The 20,884-nt window shown below is 43.8% G+C and overlaps 1 protein-coding gene across 4 annotated transcripts in view; it reads right to left on the reverse strand.

The window, feature by feature from the left end:
- The window catches only part of NDE1 (nudE neurodevelopment protein 1), a 46,509-nt gene that overhangs the window by 14,274 nt on the left and 11,351 nt on the right, over positions 1-20,884 (reverse strand). For 2 of the 4 annotated variants that reach the window (XM_066274774.1, XM_066274775.1), the window contains exons 4-9: positions 18,489-18,637; positions 7,471-7,607; positions 5,444-5,623; positions 4,076-4,167; positions 2,909-3,063; positions 929-2,141 (exon numbers count right to left, since the gene is read on the reverse strand). In XM_066274774.1, the coding sequence (XP_066130871.1) occupies positions 2,048-2,141; positions 2,909-3,063; positions 4,076-4,167; positions 5,444-5,623; positions 7,471-7,607; positions 18,489-18,637 (807 nt within the window). In that variant the 3' untranslated portion in view covers positions 929-2,047. Of the gene's footprint in view, positions 1-928; positions 2,257-2,908; positions 3,064-4,075; positions 4,168-5,443; positions 5,624-7,470; positions 7,608-18,488; positions 18,638-20,884 lie in introns of those variants that run through there. The other 2 variants (XM_066274777.1, XM_066274776.1) reach the window with 2 other exon arrangements.

The raw sequence follows: 20,884 nt of genomic DNA on the forward strand, positions 1-20,884 counted from the left end.
TGAAAAATATCTTTATCCACCAAACCCAGTACATATATACAAAGTGAAGAATATGAGGATTCCTTGAATTTTTAAAACACAAGACTTTGCCCACCAGGGGTTGTAAAGGCCAGAGAATAAATATAGTACTTTGGTTTACATATGGTCTCAGTCACAGATTCTTTTTTTTTTTTTTTTCGTTTTTCTGAAGCTCGAAACAGGGAGAGACAGTCAGACAGACTCCCGCATGCGCCCGACCGAGATCCACCCGGCACGCCCTCCATGGGGCGACGCTCTGCCCACCAGGGGGCGATGCTCTACCCATCCTGGGCGTCGCCATGTTGCGACCAGAGCCACTCTAGCGCCTGAGGCAGAGGCCACAGAGCCATCCCCAGCGCCCGGGCCATCTTTGCTCCAATGGAGCCTTGGCTGCGGGAGGGGAAGAGAGAGACAGAGAGGAAAGTGCGGCGGAGGGGTGGAGAAGCAAATTGGCGCTTCTCCCGTGTGCCCTGGCCGGGAATCGAACCTGGGTCCTCCGCACGCTAGGCCGACGCTCTACCGCTGAGCCAACCGGCCAGGGCAGATTCATTTTTTTTTTTTAAATGTAAAAACCATTCTTAGCATGAGGGCCATAAAAAAAAAAAAAAGGCTGTGAGCCCTTTCCTTCCTACGCTTGAGTGTTCTAGACAGATTCCTTGCCAAGCTGCATTCAACACAAACGATTCCCTGCACCAGCTCCGTGGGCTCAAACAGATCTGAGAAGACTCAGCGGAGTGGATGCTAACACACCCTCAACAATACACCAACGTACCCCAAATGCAGTTCTAAGAAACTGACTCGAAGGGAAATGTTTTTTAAAAAAAATTAGTTTTTTCCATATTTAATTACTTGGTCAAAAAAGTTTTTCACCGCCATATAAGCAAAAACAGAAAGACAAACATTTTCGGAGTAGCTGAAAGTTAGTTTCTCTTGATTTTATTGTTCTTTAAAAAAAATAAAAGTACATCTTTTACCAATACAAGTTAGAATGTTTTCAGGATAATGAACCAGGCACTGAAGTTGAATTTTCTGTTGAATTTCAGTAGCACCTGAAAAATTCACTTTCTAATTAAAGATATTTTTTTCTGTTCTTTTGGATAAATAACTTAGTAATAAAAGAAAGGTCATTAAACTACACACATGCTCCTGAATTCATGTTTTACTTGTGAGACAGTTCATAATAAGCAGAAATGAGCGTATATACCATCCACGCTGAAAATCCCAGGTTCATGTCTTCTTTGACAAAGCAGCTTCCAATGACAATCCTGGTGGTTTAATCTTATTTGAAGGACACCCTGATTATTTCATTATGGCCTTGAATGAAATCTTAGTCTTAAAAACTGTTATTTCCAAGGCCCCTCTACCCCAATGACCTTGAGGGTCCTGAAGTGGAGGTCACCCTCATGCCAGACATGGGGCTCAGGACAACTAGCAGTCGGGACAGATCTAAGGAGGACACAGACCTTCCACTGCCTGGTCCGCACACAATGCACTCAGAGCGTCAGCGAGAGGCAGGCTCCGGTGTGGGAGGCACACAGCAGCAGTCCTGATAGGCACGTGCTTCGTCTGCTCTCCCTCCCCGACGTGACTCCAAGGCACAGACCCTTGCTGTGCCACACAGCGCTAGGAAACTTCGTGCTGGAAGAGAGCTCCAGCTGAATGGGGCTGGGGATGAGCCTGAGGTGGGCTCCGTCCCCACTTGTAAAATGTCTCCTGACATTAAAAACACCTCTCGAGACCAATCAGGACTCAGGACAGATCAGAATGATGGGGCAGCCTCAGCACCCACACCTCAGAGCCTTTTCCTGAGGGTCCTATTTCCCTGCCCATCAACAAGGAGGCTGGGCATTATGAGACATTTCACAGGGTCAACCACCAGGGCCATGGGTGATAGCCTCAGTCATTGGCAAGTGTGACTGCTTGCCCATATTTCTCAAACTAACATAAGAAAACAAAAACCTAGTGTGAAGAGGGAACAAAAGGTAACAAATCGTGCACAGACACCAGTGACTTCGCTTCTGTGGGTTTCCTAAAGCAACATCTTGACTACACCCTGGGCTGACGGCAGCGATGGTGAGGACAGATTTGAAGGCGGCTTCCCAAACTCCAGGCGTTTTCCCAACCTTCAGACAGAGCAAACCAAATTAAGCGGACATTACAGCTGTTACAGATTGACTAGCATCCTAAGAGTGAGTATCAAGAGTCAGGAGAACTGTCACTGCGTCTCAATTTTCTCTCCTGTGAAATGAAGAAAAGGACACTGGCTATCTAGAGCTCACATGCCCAACGCCACACAAAGAGCCCAGTGCAGAAGACCTTCTAAAAATACCACTTCTAAAGGCCTGGAAGTTCTGTGCATGCCACGGAAAAGGATTAATTTCCTGTCATCTGTCTGCCTCAGACCCCCCCAAATTTATGTGGCTTGGGATCCAGTAAGATGGTGGCACTTCCCTGATTTTCTTCAGGCAAGAAAATAAATGAAGCCATTGGAAGTCAGATTCGCTTTCCAATCCAGTGACTGGCTTCAGGAGTCTAGTCTGGCTGGAATTTAGTGCTAGTTGCCAAAAGGTTCCAAAGATTTAGAGGAGAAAAAAGAAAAAAAATAAATCCTCTTCTGGAGGAAGCAGAGCAGTGTCTGAAGCTTAAGTTCCAAACAAGTGATTTAGACAGGACATCCTCACAGTGTGACCAGGAGCTGGGCCTGCAGAATCTGGTAAAACACATGAGCCTTTCCTTGGCCACTTGCCCAAACAGAAGACACCAACTAACTCTGTTTTAAGGGACAGGGGTAGAGGATCACATTTGTGGACATAATCCTGCAACTTTTAACAAATGGCTTTCAGTCAGGGGTTAGAAGCTTCCACCTGGAGTGACAGCAAAAGGTACTGACCCTTTATCGCCCAGAGGCACACTGGTGCTGTTTGGCCGTCTGTCACCACCGTCTCTGTTCTTGTTCACCCGCCGCCCTGAGGTGGGGCCACTTGTTCGGTTTGGGGACTGCTCGTACACAAAGTTCCGGCAGGACGCAAGTTTGGACTCCAATGCCTGGACAGAAACATGCTTTCATCTCTCAAGTTAAAGACAAGACCTCTGATCACACACTGGAGGCTGTATGCAGACAGTGACCTAAAACAGTATGTTGTGCACTGGAATTCCAAGGTGGGCCCACACACCCAACTCTTAGACCCACTGGCCTAGGATATTCAGTTGCTTCCTGGAAAATCACTAACCCTACTGACTCTCCAGCTCTACCTATGGGAAACAGGAAATCAATTTTGGGTCTCATCCCCTTTTGTTTACCTTGTTAAACATGCACAGAGAGGCAATAGGTTTGCAAAAGGACTTTACCTTCCTCTACAGACCCCTCAAAAGCCAAGAGGGCACTGAGACCACCCCAGGCTTCTCTATACTCTAGTTGTGCAAAGTATTAAAACAGAGACCTGTTTATATAATAGAAAACTAGACAACCAAAAGCCCAAAGTAAAAACATAAGAAAGGATTGCAAGCTCCTATTAAGTTGCAGCTCTGAGTACAAACATTCTGGTTGATGACAGACTGGCAGGAATTAAGATTATGTGGCCTTCCAAGAATCATTTTTAAAAATAATAGGAACAACTAGAAAGAATACCTATGTTATTTAAGCAAAAAAGAATCCTTCCCTTTAATTAATATAAAACCTATAAAGTCAGGTTGCCTACCCTAGCCTTTTGAGATTTTAACTCGCTGAGAAATAGAAGACAATTTTTAAATGTTTCTCAGTTTGTTCAAGTTAAGAATAATCACAGACACCATCCGAACTTCCCAAATTCCAAGGAAAAACGACACAGAAAGAAAGATCTACCCTGGGATCAAAGGGAGGACTGAGAGTCAGGGCTCTGGGTGTTTGTCAGTTAACGGCCCACAGAAGCTCCTATGATTCTGAGGGATGCGGCAGACCCAGAGCTACACCTAGACCTCATGAACCCTGATAAATGGGAAGGAAATTGATAAGGTCATCCCTCGCAAACATCCATGCTGGGAGCCACACCAAACCCCAGGGGGCGCCCATCGATCTTACCCCTACTTTCCGCAGCAAGTCTCCCACGATGTTGAGGGCCGATATCCGGGCCGCAGGCGTGAGGGGGGTCCCCCCCGTGGAGTCATCCAGACCTGGGTGAGCCAAAGGAAGCACATGGAACCCTGACCCATGGCCCCAAGTCTGTGTGCTGACATCTCTAACTGCAAAACCCCAGGGGCAGATGAAGGGAGACACGCTTGCCTTGGATTCTGGATACTGCCCTGTTCCGCTCAATAGCTAACTGTCTCACACAGTAGGAGGCTATTTGATGACAAACCTTTAACAGCATTAAAATGGCTATATTAAATGTTTTCACGTTATTCTTTCAAAACAAAATCAACACAAGGCCTCCTGAAACCCTAGGAATTCCATCCACACAGCTGGTGAACATGAAGAGCCCTCTGTGCCCACCACACGTGTCGGGGCTCCACTCGACGGCCTCCGTCCTTAAAGCAGGGCCAGGCCTGGCAGCACAGGGTCACTGGGCCCTAGTTGGAAAGAGATCTCCGGCCCCACCCATACCTGCTGAACCTGAGGTGCACTGGAACCAGATGCCAGCTGACTCACGTGCCTGCTAAAGTGTGGAAAACACGGCTCTAGACTGGGATTCTGGAAATCTCACTGATCTCTTCACCCCAGGGACAAGCTAAGGGGTAAGGCGGTAAGTGGAAGCCCTGGAGCCAGCCCACCTATGCTTGAACCCAGCCTGCCATTCCCTAGCTGGGTGACAAGTTCCTCATTCATCAAATGGGGGGAGCACCCTCAGTACCTGCACCTGGGCCTGTGGAGAGAATTCAGTCAAGTCATATATATACATATGCAAAGCACTTGGAGCACAGTGACTACACATACTGAGCACTCAGTAACTGTTTATTATTATTATTTGCTATCAAGTGACCCTTAAGAATCTCACAGTTAATCAGCTAGCAAAGGGACTGGGGTGAAACCTCCAATCCCTGGTTTCTTACAACACGGCACAGGTTACACTGGCTCCATTGCCAACTGGACATATTCTTGGACCCACAAAATGCTTCTTATTTGGTTACTGACATCTTAAGTTTGGGGTAGTTCATACTCAACAAGAGGATTTCTGGCTTCTAGTGAAGAATGAAAATGCTTGCTAATGCTGGGCCCATATTTCTTGTGGTAGGAGCAGAACCCCCACTGGCCGAGGTTTCCGTTTTCCAGTTTACCACAGACTCCACCTCTCTCTATTGCCTCAAACCCACAAGGCTCTTCTCACTAACCTCAGTGCCCTGCCGTGGGAGCACCCCAGTTTGCTCCCTGCTGTCCAGCCCGGTCCAATTTCTCTCTCACCCAGGAAAGCTTTGTGAAGCAAAGAAAGCCCTCCGACTCCATTCCCCTTACCACGTCTGAATGCCCCTGGTGTGGGGAAGCTAGAGCTGGGTCCCCGATGAGTCACAGGAGTGGACGGTACAGAGCCAGTGGCCTGCACAGCTGTGTCTGTCCTCTCAGCTTCCACCGAGCTGGGCATGGGGGTCCTGGGCTTCTCCTGCTTTTGCTGTACAGCCAATTCCTGCCGCAAATCTGGGCCAGAAAATGAATCGGGTTAAGTCCTTGCTTTGGGTGAGGAGGGAAGGAGAAATGAGGATCAAGGTGAGAAGCTCCAGGCGGAAACCCTGAACGACACGAAACCCAGAGGATACTGCCTAGCAGGCTTATAAAACTACTTAATTTTTCTTAAGTAAAGAAAGGTTTAGCCTGGCCAGGTGGTGGCGCAGTGGATAAAGCTGCGAACTGGGATGCAGAGGACCCAGGTTCGAGACCCAAGGTCGCCCACCAGCTTGAGCATGGGCTCATCTGGTTTGAGCAAAGCTCACCAGCTTAAACCCAGGTTTGCTGGCTCGAGCAAGGGGTCACTCAGTCTGCTGAAGGCCCATGATCAAGGCACATATGAGAAATCAATCAATGAACAACTAAGGAGCCGCAATGAAGAAATGATGTTTCTCATCTCTCTCCCTTCCTGTCTGTCCCTATCTATCCCTCTCTCTGTCTCTGCCACACACACAAAAAAAATTCTGAACCAAATGGTGTGTTAAAATATTTAATATCATATTTAAAAAAATAAGAAAGGTTTAAAAAGTTTTAACTATAACAGTGATACACTAATGCTTTCATAGTCTCAAAAAAATTCCAACATGGCAGGGTATATGGAATACTAAGTGAAAAAATATGCTTCCCCAAGCCATCTCCAAATGCCCTCCTCACCCATAATCACTGTAACACAGAGCGCTGCCCAACTCCCTTCCTCTGCGTTTTCATACATACAATCTATACAGAGTGGGACAAATGGAGGTTTACAGCTATTCATATGGAAAATAATACAATAATTAATAAATACAAGAATAAACTTTCACATCTCACAACTGTAAACCTCCGTTTGTCCCACCCTGTGTGTACGTGTGTATCTATTAAGCATCTAAGTTTTTGTTTAGCATAAACAGAAACATAGATCTACTATCAATGACTTATCTTCTTCCGAAATTCTTCTACATCCACATTTATAGCTATACCTAGTTACATTTTAGATTTATTTATTGATTTTTAGAGAGAGGAGAGAGGTAAGAGGAGGGAAGGGGGGAGGGAAAGAAGTAGGGGGGAAAAGTAGGAAGCATCAACTCGTAGTAGTTGCTTCCTGTATGTGCCTTGACCAGGCAAGCCCAGGGTTTCAAACTGGCGACCTCAGCATTCTTGGTCGACGCTTTATCTCCTGTGCCACCACTGGCCTAGCCTACACCTAGTTAGTTTTAACAACTGATTAGCATTCCACAAAATAAGTCTATGTAATTTTATTTAACCAATTCCTTACTGATGGGCATTCAGGAACGACTACCTTTTAAATGAGTTTTTCTTTTTAATCTCCCTTCTATTGGCCACACATTAGAAACCAATGTTATAAACAATTACTTGGAACCCATTAAAGAATCTCTTGTGCATCCCACTTGGACGATGCACTAATGTGTTATTACAGTTTGAAAGCTCTACCTCTGGGACTGCCAATCTGATGAAGTTTCAGAGTTGCAAGCCACATGTATCGGCTGCCATCAGGTTACAAAAATAATGGACTAGCTCGCAATTTCATCAACAGAAATTTTCCCCTGAAAACTCTTGTGCTCCTCCTGAGCATAAGCTGGTGGTGGGTTTAAATACCCACAAGGGGTCTCTCCAGGCTGAACATCTGACGATTCTTAGCAAGGGGTGGGAACCATGGCTAGAGCTCGCTCAGTGTGGCTGTACAACCCGCTCTGACCAGACAGCCTCTGTGCCAAGCAGGGTGCAGCCTTTCAGCGAAGGTAACACCAGGCAATGCTATTGGGTCAGGCGAGGGGACAGTGTTGGTACGGGCATACAGAACAGAGCTCAGGCCTCCTGACCTCTGGCTTCATCCTTCAGTCGCTGAACAGATTCTAGGAGATTCTCCTTCTCATCAAGCTCGCTCTCCAGGAAGGCATTTCTTTCAATGGCTTGATTCAAGCGCTGCTCAAAGTCTTCCAGAGACATGATCGTGGCCCTGGAAAAGAGAAAGGCAAAGTTGCCCAACAGAGCAATTGGCAGCATCCACCTGGTGCCGCCTCACCTGGGAGGCGAGAGGGTCAGATACGTGAAGGCGTGAGTGCTAACACTAGCACTTCCTGGGTGCCATGGACCCAAGGGGCCAAGCCAGCCTCTTGATCTTCTGGGACCTGGGCTCTTCACCGGCAGGATGGGAACTCTCTCAGCTCATGAGGTGCACAGGCTGTCCTGAGGAACAAACCAGATAATGTCCATACAAAATTTAGCAGTGAGCCCAGGCCTTATCAGGACCGACATACAGGCCCAGTCGATTGCCAACAGGTCCACCTTCTCTTAAAGATGCACACCGCAAACAGTATTCAGAATATTCTAAAATGCATACATAGTGTAATAATGTGTATTTGAATAGACAGAAGAGACCATCTTTAATTTCTCAGTTACCGTAACAAACTTAAAAAGTTCAAAATGCCTAGCTGCAGCCCAGTTGCTCTGTTAACCACCGCCTGTTGTGAACAGTGTGGACACTTCACTGGAACGCTGTGTTCCAGGCAGTGGGAAGTGCTGTCATAAAGAACCTGTGAGCGCTGAGACACAGAGAAGGCAGCCTGCACAGATGCAGACAGTTTCCTCCTCTGCAGAGCGGGGACAGCAACAGTGCCTCCCCAGAGGGCCGGGGTGGAGTGGGGACAAGCAGAGTGACACAGGAAGCACACAACAGATGTTTTACACGTAAGTGCTCAATAAATGTTAGCAATTTTTATTACTGACCCCATGTTTGTCTCCAGAAAACCTTTAACATCCTGCTCACTGTATCTCGTGGTGATCAGAAGCATGTTGGGAGTGAAACCCAGGAGTTAACACCTGGCTCTTCCACTTAAGACTAGCTAAGTGGCCCTAGCCGGTCAGCTCAGTTGGTTAGATGGTTCGATCCATGGTTCAATCCCTGGTCAGGGGACATACAGAAACAGATGGGTGTTTCTGTCTCTCTCTCTCTCTAAAATCAAAAGAAATTAAAGAAAGACTAGCTAACTGTCCTTGAGTAACTTAATATCACTGGGCCACTGGGCCTTCTATAGCAAATGGGATTTATTCATTGATTCCCTTAACACATCCTACTGCATCCAGATTGAGTCATCTTAGTACCTACCCTCAAGGGTCTTAAGAGATAAATAAGGTAAAGTTACCAAAAGTGCCTGAAGAAAAACAACAAAGGAATCATACACTGGAATTAGTTAAAATGACCCTGAGGCTGACATGTCAAACAACAGCGAAAAAGACAAAATACTCATGAGAATTTATGATAAAGACAAAACACACATGAGAATTTCATCACAATCACTAATGAAATATGGCAAGTTCAATGCTAGGTGTGAGGACTATTGGTTAGCCACCCGGATAAAACTAATGTTGGACCCATGCCTCATAACATACCAAGATAAATTCCACCTGGATCAGAAATTTAAACTCAGTATTTGGTCAAAATCTATTACTTGCTTCTGCAATGCCAGAATTGAAAACCAACTTCCTATTCCTGGTAATCCTAACCTGTGTGGATCAATGATAATCGTATATAATCGTATATAATCGATGTGGTGATACCAGCAGGGCACCGCACTTAAATTTATTGTTACTATGCGAATATTTACTTTCAACTAAAAGTAAGCATCCTAGTTGAAACGTGAGTGAAAATAACTTTATGTGTCTTATATATTGAAATCCTGTCAACTAATGTATAAAAGCATATTTATTATCATAAGAGTAAATGCTATAATTCACATGACTGTGAAAGCTATAAGCTCATGTGCAGTTATTGAGAACTTGAAAATAGTTTAAAAACAGTTTTAGCAAATGCTGTTAGATAATTGAGAACATGTCCCCTTTGAGCCAATAAACGCTTTTAAAAGTCTATGTATATTGCCTGACCTGTGGTGGCGCAGTGGGTAAAGCGTCGACCTGGAAATGCTGAGGTCGCCGGTTCGAAACCCTGGGCTTGCCTGGTCAAGGCACATATGGGAGTTGATGCTTCCAGCTCCTCCCCCCTGTCTCTCTCTCCTTTCTCTCTCTCTCTCTCTCCTCTCTAAAAATGAATAAATTAAAAAAAAAAGTTAAAAAAAAAAGTCTATGTATTACCTCATGCCCATCACAGTGGCCATTCTACAAAAACAGAAAATAATAAATGTTGGCGAGGATGCAGAAAAGTTGGACTATTTGTTCACTACTGGTTAGAATGTAAAATGGAGCAGCCATTATAAAAAATAGCATGGAGGTTCCTTAAAAAATTTAAAATAGAATGACCAGCTGGTGGCACAGTGGGAGCATCAGCCTGGGATGCTGACGACCCAGGTTCGAAACTCCAAGGTTGCTGGCTTGAGTGTGGGCTCATCTGGCTTGGGCACGGGCTCACCAGCTTGAGCACAGCATCACTGGCTTGAGCATGAGATCATCATGACCCTTCATGGTCGCTGGCTTGAGCCCAAAGGTTGATGGCTTGAGCCCAAGGTCCCTGGCTTGAGCAAGATATCTTTGGCTCAGCTGGAGCCCCCCAGTCAAGGTACATATGAGAAAGCCATCAATGAACAATTAAGGTGCCACAAATATGAGTTGATGCTTCTCATCTCTCTCCCTTCCTGTCTGTCTGTCTGTCTCTCTCTCTCTTGCTAAAAAAAAAAAAAAAAGAGAAAGAAAGAAAGAAAGAAAGAAAGAAAGAGAAAGAAAGAAAGAAAGAAAGAAAGAAAGAAAGAAAGAAAGAAAGAAAGAAAGAAAGAAAGAAAGAAAAAAGACCATATGATGCAGCAATCACTTCTGGGTATACACCCAAAAGAACTGAAAGTATAATCTCAAATAGGTATTTGTATACATTCATACCAGCATTATTCACAACAGCCAAGAAGTGGAAGCAAACCAAATGTCCATCAACAGATAAATGCATAAAGAAAATGTGATATATACATGCAGTGGAATATTATACAGCCTTTAAAAGGGAAGATATCCTGTTACATCCTACAATATACAATAAATGAACCTCAAGGACATTATGCTAAGAGACCAAGACAGTCATCAAAGGACAAATACTGTATGGTCCACCCACATGGAGTATTCTAAGGTGGTCCAATTTCATAGAAACAGAAAGTAGGAAGGTAGCCTGGCCTGTGGTGGTGCAGTGGATAGAGCATCAACCTGGAATGCCGAGGTCACTGGTTCAAAACCCCAGGCTTGCCGGGTGAAAGCACATACGACAAGCAACCAACGAACAACTGAAGTAAAGCAACTATGAGTTGATAGTTCTCATTCCTTCCCCACCCCCACCCCTCATAAAATCAATAAATAAAATCTTCAATGGAAAAAATTTTTTTTTAAAAATAGGTAATTACAAAGGGCTGGGGGGAAAGGAGAAAATTAGTGTTTGTTGAGTTTAGAAACCCAATGCTGAAAGATGAGAAAGTGGAAATCTGTTGCACAAACCTGTGAATACAGTTGACACTACTGAATTCCACACTTAAAAAGTAAAGACAGTAAATCTGACATTACGGTTTTTCATCAGAAATAGAATAAAAATAAAAAGAGCTATGCAATAATAACACATAGAAGAATAAAATTAGATTAAGTCAATTTTAATCTTTGTAGAATTTTTTGGTATATTAAATAAAATTACCTTTAAGGAATGTATTTAATTTTTAGTTACTTCCAATTAGGCCCCAAATCTTTCAGGGTTATCCCCGCACAAGGCTATCCCCTCCTCAGTTTAATGTGAGCCTTTCAGTTTTCCAGACGTTCAGCATCGGGTCCATAACAAGCAAACAGCTGATAGTGCTGAGATATTATTGTTCTACAGCAGACAGTCAGGTTTTCCAAATATAATTACTAACATTTTATAATAAAATTGTAATGATTTACAAGATTTTAAAAAAATAAAAATTGAGTGTTTCAGAATTTTATTCATTGTATAAAGGTGACTGGGGCCTCTACCTCATCTGATTTTAATATTCAACTATATTTAGCACTTGGCCAAAATGCGAACCAATGCAATTCCAGTAAAAGCAAAAAAAAAAAAAAAGAAAAAAAAGAAAATAACATCAAAATTACAACTATAGAACAACAATCCCTCAGAACTGCCTGAAATCTAGCTGAATGGGAGTCCTCCAACTAAGGATATAAAGATGACACTGAGACTGGAAAGAGGGCCAGAGATGTGGGATGGGCTGGTCCCACACCCACAGGTAGTGGATAAATATCCAGAGGGGTATCTTGGCTGCAGAGGTCCCGCCTGGGGAGCAAGTGGTCCCAAGCTTCACATCAGGACCCCATCCCAGGGTTCTGGTGCCAGGAAGAGAAGTCTCCACAACTTCTGGCTGTAAAAACTGGCAGGTATTGTGGCTGAGTGAGACGAAGGGCTGCTGGGGTCCCAGGTGTTCCTATTAAAGAGCCCACATGCAGATTACTTGGGCCCACTCCTTCTCAGCTCCAGTGCTCAGGCAGAAGTTTGAAAGGCAGAGATATACGGGAAGAAACTGAATTGTCTGGCATCAGAGTGAGAGCTGGAGGGGCTGCTTTCTACCAGAGAGAAAGGCTGATAGAGACCATGGTTTCTCTGATAAGCCCTTCCCTCACAGAGCCAGCAGGTGGGTGCCATATCTTTGTCTCCATCAACCTGGCTAACACTGTTCTACATGCCCTGGTGAGTCCCTGAGACTGAACCCCACCCAACCTTTGCCAGTCCACCCAAGCTGATTACAGTGGCTTTTCCATATGAACGGCCTGTCCTGACTCATGCTTTAGACATTCCTATTCTCTCTCAAACAAGCAGCAGCTAGCACCCAGGTCTGGCACCAGAGGCAGCCGGCCTTGCTTCACAGCTTGGCCTCTCCTGGCCAACTCCAAGTCCAGCACAAGTCACAACCATCTGCAGATCACTTCGTAGCTCGTGCCAGGTGATCTCGTGGGCAGAGCGCAGGAAACAGCTGGCCTTGGTCTGCATCTCCCTAGAGCCACTGCACCCCATGGGCACTTCAGACCATTTTGAAATCCACCCAAACACTCTACAAGCAACACACTCAACAGGCAGACTCAGCAGGCACCACAGCCCCACTAAAGTAAATCCTGTTCCATTGGTTGCAGTCAGTCCTTACAGTTGATTGGCTTAGAGGTAAATCCCTCCCATTACTGTGCCAATAGCAAAGAAGGCTCAATTACAACAGGAGGGTGTACAGAGCCCACATGGGGGGGGGGACCTGGAATGTGCCCAGCACTGGTGAATAGGGAGGTGCCACTGGACCCTATAGGACACCTACTGTACTAGGCCACTCTACCAAGCCCAGGAGACATGTGCAAGAGTTTGACCCAGAAATTTCACTTCTGGGAACTTATTCTACAGACACATCTGTGCAAGCAATGCTCACCTTCATCCCAGCAGTGCTTACCTCTGCAAAGGAATGGAAATGAAGCAGATACCCCTCCATAGGGGACTGGATAAATTATTATTATATGATACAATGCCAACCATACAATAGATTATTACGTACTTGGGGACAAAAAACCCCAGACTGCTGTGTCCAAATACAGAAAGATCACTGCGTAGGCCCGGTGTATGGAAGTCCCGGGTTCGATTCCCAGCCAGGGAACACAGGAGAAGCTCCCATCTGCTTCTCTACCCTTCCCCCTCTCCTGTCTCTCTGAAGGCTCCATTGGAGCAAAGTTGGTCCAGGTGCTGAAGACGGCTCCATGGCCTCCACCTCAAGCACTAGAATGGCTCCAATTGCAGTGGAGCAACGCCCCAGATGGACAGAGCATCGCCCCATGGTGGGCATGCTGGGTGGATCCCGGTTGGGCGCAAGCGGGAGTCTGTCTGTCTGCTTCTTCCTCGCTTCTCACTTCAGAAAAATACACAAAAAAACACACAAAAAACCATAGAAAGATCACCAAGGTCCACTGTTACGTGAAAAAGTAAGATGTATAACGTGTACAAAACGCTCTTTTGTGAAAAAAGAAGGGAATAATACGAATTTCTATTTTTATTTGCTTGAATTTGCATTTAAAACTCTATCCCTTTGTATGTTACTTTTGGGCCACACAAATGCACAATCTCTTCATGTGAGACTACACTACTGGTCCCAATTCTCCACCCTTCCTGCATCCACACCCCTGCTATGGCCTCACTGTGGGTGGGAAGGTACAAGCCTTGACATGGCCTGGCCAGGTGACTTGCTTTGATCAGTGGTATATGGGTGGGACAGATGGTATGCCGGTGGCTTGCCAGAAACCAGAACATACTATAAAGCCACAGTAATCAAGTCACTATGGTTTTGGTATAGTAATTCACAGATTATATACTGGGCCAAAATAGAGAATCCAGAATTAGATCCCAGGGTATATGAGAGGTTACATAAAATAGAGTTGAGTTCAACTCAGTGGAAAAAAGAGTATTTAGCCCACCTCAAGAAAGAAGAAAAAACTCAAATAAACAAACTTTACACCAAAAGGAACCAGAAAAAGAACAAAGTTAGAAGGAAGGAAATAATAAAGATCAGATAAAAAATAAATTAGCCTGACCTGTGGTGGCACAGTGGATAAAGCATCGACTTGAAACACTGAGGTCACCAGTCTGAAACTCTGGGCTTGCCCAGTCAAGGCATATACAAGAAGCAACTGCGAGTTAATTGCTACCTGCTCCTCCTCTCCCTCCCATTCTCTCTCTCTCTCTCTCTCTGTCTCTCTTCCCCCCCCCCTTAGATCAATAAATAAAAATCTTAAAAAAAATTTTTTTAAGTAAAATAAATAAAATAGACACTAAAAACCATAGAAAAATCAATGAAACTAAGAGCTGGTACTTTGAGAAGAAAAACAAAATTGACAAACCTTTAGCTAGACTAGTCAAGAAATACAGGCAGTCCCCAGGTTACAAATGAGACCGGTTCTGTAGGTTTGTTCTTAAATTGAATTTGTATGTAAGTTGGAACAGGTACATTTATTTACCTATTAAATATAACTTAGATGTTTGTCTTAACATAGTATTTATTTTTACTTTTCTGTACATATAAATACTTCAAACATTTCAAGCCTACAAAACCTACCTCATTTGTAACCCAGGCACTGCCTATAGAGAGAAGTCTCAAATAAACAAAATAAAAAATTAAAGAAGTTACAACTTAGAGAAATACAAAGAATTATAAGATACTACAAATAATTATACATCAACAAACTGGACAACTTAGAAGAAATGGGTAAATTTCTAGAAATATACAATCTTCTAAGACTGAATCAGGAGAAACAGAAAATCTGAATACTTATTCCTAGTAAGATTGAATCAGCAATCAAAAGCCTCCCAACAAACAAAAGTCCTGTACCAGAGAGCTTCACACGATTTCTACCAAACATTCAAAGATTTAATACCTACCCTTCATAAACTCTTCCAAAAAACTGAAGAGGAAGAAAAGCTTCCAAACTTATTTTATGAGGCCAGCATTACACTAATATCACAAAAAGAAAAGGACAGCACAAAAAAAGAAAATTAGAAGGCCTGGCCAGTAGCTCAGGTGGTTAGAGTCATCCCAACACACCGAGGTTGTGGGTTCAATCCATGCTCAGGGCACATGCAGGAACCAACCAGCGAATGCATGGCTGAGTGGAATAGTGGACTGGTGGGACTAGTGTTTCTCTTTCTCTCTCTGTCTCTCTCTTCTCCTTCCTCTCTCTCTAAAATCAATAAATTTTTAAAAAAGTTAAAAAAAGAAAAAAATTATAAGCCAATATCCTCAAAAAATATTAGCAAACAAAATTCAATAATACATTAAAAAGGATCATACACCACTATCAAGTGGGAGTTATTCCTGGGAATGCCAGAATGGTTCAACATCTCCAAATTAATCAACATGAAATACCACCTTAACAAAATGAAGGATAAAAGTCTTATGATCATCTTCATAAAGGCAGAAAAAGCATTTGAAAAAATTCAACATCCATTTATGATAAAACACTCTCAAAAAGTGGGTACAGAGGAAATGTACCTCAACACAATAAAGGCCATATATGACAAACCCACAGCTCATACTCAACAGTGGAAAGCTGAATGCTTTCTTCTCTTTAAGATCAGGAACAAAACAAGAATGTCCACTCTCGCTACTGTTTTCCAACATAGTACTGGAAGTTCTAGCCATAGCAAATTATGTAAAAAAAAAAAAAGAAACAAAAAGCATCCATATTGTAAAGGAAGAAGTAAAATTCTCACTATTTGCAGATGACATGATACTATATAGAGAACCCAAAAGAATCCACCAAAAAACTATTAGAATGAGTTAATTAATTCCGTAAAGTTGCAGGATATAAAATCAATACACAGAAATCTGTGGCATTTCTATACACTAATAACAAACTATCAGAAAGAGAAATTTAGAAAACAATCTTGGCCCTGGTGGGTTTGCTTAGTGGTAGGGCGTCGGCCCAGCATGTGGATGTCCTAGGTTTGATACTCGGTCAGGGCACACAGGAGAAGCGCCCATCTGCTTCTCCACCCTTCCCCCTCTTGCCTCTCTCTCTCTCCACCTCTCTCTTCTCTTTCCCTCCTGCAGCCATGCTCAACTGGAGCGAGTTGGCCCTGGGTGCCGAGGATGGCTCAATGGCCTCCACCTCAGGTGCTAAAAATTGGCTCTGGTTGCAACAGAGCAAGGGCTCCAGATGGGCAGAGCATCATCCCTTAGTGGGCGTGCTGGGTGGATCCCGGTCGGGGCACATGCGGGAGTCAGTCTCTACCTCCCCTCCTCTCCCGAAAGAAAAAAGAAAACAATCCCATTTACAATTGCATCAGAAAGAATAAAATACCTAAGAACAAATTTAAGCAAGGAGGTGAAAAACCTCTCACTGAAAACTGTAAGACACTGATGAAAGAAACTGAATGAGACACAAATAAATGAAAAGATATTCCTTGCTCATGGATTGAAAGAATAGTTAAAATGTCCATACTACCCAAAGCAACGAACAGATTCAACACAGTATCTATTAAAATTCCAACTGCATTTTCCACAAAACTAGAACAAATAATTCTAATATTTGTTGGAACCACAAATGACATCTGTGAAACTGTTACCAAAGATGAAACTTTTTGTTGTTGGATGAATCCTCATCGATGCAAATATATACATGAGTATTCATAAACTCACATAAAGAACAAAGAGTTCCTAGCCATGATGAGTCACATGAATGACGTGTACTTGAGCTGGTGTATGCTTAGTTACTTAGAACCTCACACCTCCACTTAATTTACATGTTTACAATTAGGAAATGTTTGCGTGGAGGAATACACTGTGGTGCATCCAGACAATGGGATATTATTCAGTGCTACAGAGAAATGAGCTATGAAAAGGCATGAAAGAACCTTAAACGCACGTTACTAAATAAAAGAAGCAAATACAAAAAGGCTACATACTCTTTAATTCCAACTATATCACATTCTGGAAAAGGCAACACTATGAAGATCAGGGTTAAGAGGGATTAGTGGGAGAGAGAGCCGAATAAGCAGACACAGGGTTGTTTTAGGGCAGTTAGACTATTCTGTATAATAACACGATGGATACACGTCATCATAACATTTGTCCAAACCCACACTACGCAGAACACCAAGAGTGAAACACAATGTAAAGTAGAGGCTTTGGGTGATAATGATGTGCCAAGTAGGTTCACCGATCATAACAAATACACCATTCTAGTGGATGATGTGATGTCCATAGTTGGGAAGGTTGTACATGTGTGGGAACAGGGGACATACAGAAAGAAACTCTGCACTTTTCTCTCAATATTGCTGTGAACCTAAAACTGCTTTAAAACAAAACAAAACATAGTCTATTTAAGAGAATTTTTTTTTAAATGAAGGGAAATAAAAGATATTTTCAGGATCAAAACTAGGAGAATTCATCAGCAGCAGACGCACACTATAAGACTCTTCAGAGAAGTTCTGCAAGCTGAAAGGAAACGATACCAGAGGGAAGCCCAGAGCCTCAGGAAGGAGTAAACCAGAAACGGTGAATACGGAGATAAATATAGAAGGCTATCTTTTTACCCTCTTTAATTTCTTTAACATATACTTGAATCTTTGAAGCAAAAATTACAACAACGTGTGGTGGAATCCACAGCATTTGTAAATGTAATAATGAGTGATTACAATTACAGCATAAAGTTTGCAGAAGGTAAATGAAATGATAAAGACTGCAAGGTTGTGATATTTTTACCTGAAGTGGTACATTAACTAATTAGACTAAAAAATTCAGCATGGGAGCCCTAAAGAAACCAACAAAAATAATGCAAGAAACTGGGAGGAGGCAATGAAAATGGTCCATGTCTGAACAGGCGTGTGAGTTACATGAATACATACATTTGTCCAAAGTGCTGGAACCATGCACTTAATAGCAGTCCATGTCACTGTGTGTAATTTTTATCTAAGTTTAAGAAGTATTTTCTCAATAAATTTTAGTTACTACTATTGTTATTCTGTTAAACAAAAATATCAATTTAGAAAATACTGTTCTTAGGGCATGCTTCCTTCCGTCATCCTCAGGGGTCTTGTCCTCCTGCCTGAAACATCCTCACCTCCACTCTTCCCGTGGGTAATGCCTGTGCACCCCTGGTTCTCCGCCTCCACGGCATTTCCGCTGGGAAGCCTTGCCAGACATTCTCTCACCAAAGGCCAAATTAAGATATCCTGTCACTTGCTCCTGGGCTTACTGCTGTGATTAAGTTGTGCACATCTGCCTATGAGACTGTAAGGTCCACGTGGCACTGACTAGGTTCACTCACTGCTGAATTCTCTATACTCTACAGTGCCTGGGACCCAGGTGCTGGCTGCAAAAAGCAGACACAAAAGGCTCCAACACCTGTTTTCTCCTTCCCGACGTACCGTTTAGCTCTTTCCAAGTCATCATTTGCTTGCTCCAGCTCCCGGATGTATTTCTGCAGCTGGTCTTTAATCGCCTTTGTCTGGGCTAGGTCATCCTCTAAGGCGGAGATCTGCCGGTAGCCTTCGGAGTGCTGTGTCTCAAACTTCTCCTGAATGACAAAATCGGCATTGAATGAATGACTGAAGACTTCTGAGAAGCTGTTCATCTTCCCCTTCCCTGTCATCTCCTTTGAAATACTAAAGGTTAATCCTGGAACGTACACACTCCTGTTGTAGTGGACACACTGCTTTTAGCCACTGAGCATCCAACCGCCCCACACTCTGCAGCCTGCCAGTACCCTGATTTCTTTAGGCTTATCTCTCCGTTATCACACGGTCTTCATGGGACCAGTCCTCTAATCACATTCACTGAAGAAGCTTCAGCCTTCCTCTCCCACCCTCCTACCACAGCCAGGGAATAAGCCTAACTGCAATTAGACTCTCTTCTCCACAGGTGTGGACTCTTAAGCAAGTGACAGAAGAGGACAGAAACGGGGCTGTCATGTCCCGAGTGCTTCCTGCCTCCCAGCCCTCTAAGCGTCTTGCATCTTGCCCCCTCCCAAACCTGGTCCTTGCAGCCTCTGGGTGTCTGTCATGAAGCACCCAACTATCTTCAAAGCAATCATTTTGCTCAAGGTGTCCACAGACACAGAAAGCCACATCCACCTCTCTGAGCCTCATCCACAGGGCAATGTGAACCCACGTCACATGGCATCCCTGGATCACAATGACTTTGGCTGCATGTGCCACACCATAAGAGCAGGACATCACGTACTTAGTTTGATAACTAAGGACACTCCCCCTACAGCATGGGGGAGTCAGAAGGAACTTCTGGACCTCTAGGAGAGAAAAGAAAGGAGGCAGGAAGGAAGAGAGGAAGGAAGGGTGGGAAGCAACAAAGAGGGAAAAAAATCTTTATGAATTATGAAAGGAAGCTTAGTGTATTCCAAGGCAAGGAAATAGCCTAGATGACTTCTTAATGATCTATTGTTGCCCAACTGTAGCAGCAAACATTTATCATTTACTCTGTGGCAGCCTCTGGGCTCAGTAGGCTAATTGAATTACCTCATTTAATGCCATTTCAGAGATGTGGAGACTGAAGCTGTTAATTGGCCCAAAGTCAACTGGTAGCAAATGACTGAGCCAAGATCCAACCCGGGTCACCTGGGTTCCTGCTCTTAAAACAACTATGCTAGACTGCCCTCACCATTTCAATCCAGGTGATAGAGGAATCGACTTCTCTTTCCTTCTTCCCTTTCCTTTCCTTCCTTCTTTCCCCTCATTCACTGAACACCCTTACCACCTTTTCTTCATCCACACACATAAAAAAAAACACCCACTTCCCAAAGGAAAGGCCCAAGTTCTAAAAAGAAAGTTAAAAAAACCAGGCAAACTCCTTTCTTTTCTTTATCCAGTCAAGTAAACAAAGCTGTTGCTAGAATGACATAATGGTACCTAGGCCAGAGAGGCCCGGCGAGCCAGTGTGAAGAGGAACGCCCCCAGAACAAGCAGAGTAATTACAGGGTGGGGACAGGGAGAGCAGTGCACATGCTCAGCCTGCTGTGTCCCCTCTGATACTGTTCCTGGCTGTGAGCAGGGGAAGTGTCTCTGCTGAAGCAAGCAGGGGCAGACCAGGCCCCGTGCACTGGGGACTTCCAGGCACGGCTCTGACGGCCTTTAGGTGGGTGCACCTCCATATAAAACAAGAGAGTGCAGGATCCTAAGTTATTTTAAATTTTTATTTTTTTTAGGATCCTAAGTTATTAACCTAAATTCAAACTCAGGTTCTCAGAGGATGCAGTTAACGGGCTTCCCCACCAGCAAAAAGATACAAGAACGTCCTTTGGATTTGTGGACATGAAGAGCTGTTGCTGCAATGTTGCACTTTCATTTGGGGCTAATTATAATAAGCTGTCAGCTGATGGGGGCATCAATAGATGCTCTGTTTGATCCCTTACAGGCTTTTTTATTCAACTAGTGATGAATAAGCCAGTTGTCAAGAAGTCTGATTCAGTTAAATACATTTCTTTTAGGTGACAAATATGAGATGGAACTTCTTTATTCCAAGATATTTCTATTTCTTCCCCTGCTCTATTCTCTGAGTCTCACGGATCTGTCATGTGGTAGTAATGAAGGTCTCCTGTAGGTTCAAGGGCTCAGTTCTGAAGCTATTAATTACTTAGCAATAGCTAGATAATTATTCAGCATCCATGGAGGGCCTCCTTCCCTTTCCAATCTACAGGCCACAGCACTGATCTTACTTCTGTAGTTTTCCAGTCCCCAGTCCCCTTCATTCTGAGAACTGTGATTCTTTGATGCGTGCAGGGGTCAGGTTATTAACAAAATGAGTGAAGAGG

The sequence above is a fragment of the Saccopteryx bilineata genome, chromosome 4 (genome assembly GCF_036850765.1).
Source record: "Saccopteryx bilineata isolate mSacBil1 chromosome 4, mSacBil1_pri_phased_curated, whole genome shotgun sequence".
Taxonomy (NCBI): Eukaryota; Metazoa; Chordata; class Mammalia; order Chiroptera; family Emballonuridae; genus Saccopteryx; species Saccopteryx bilineata.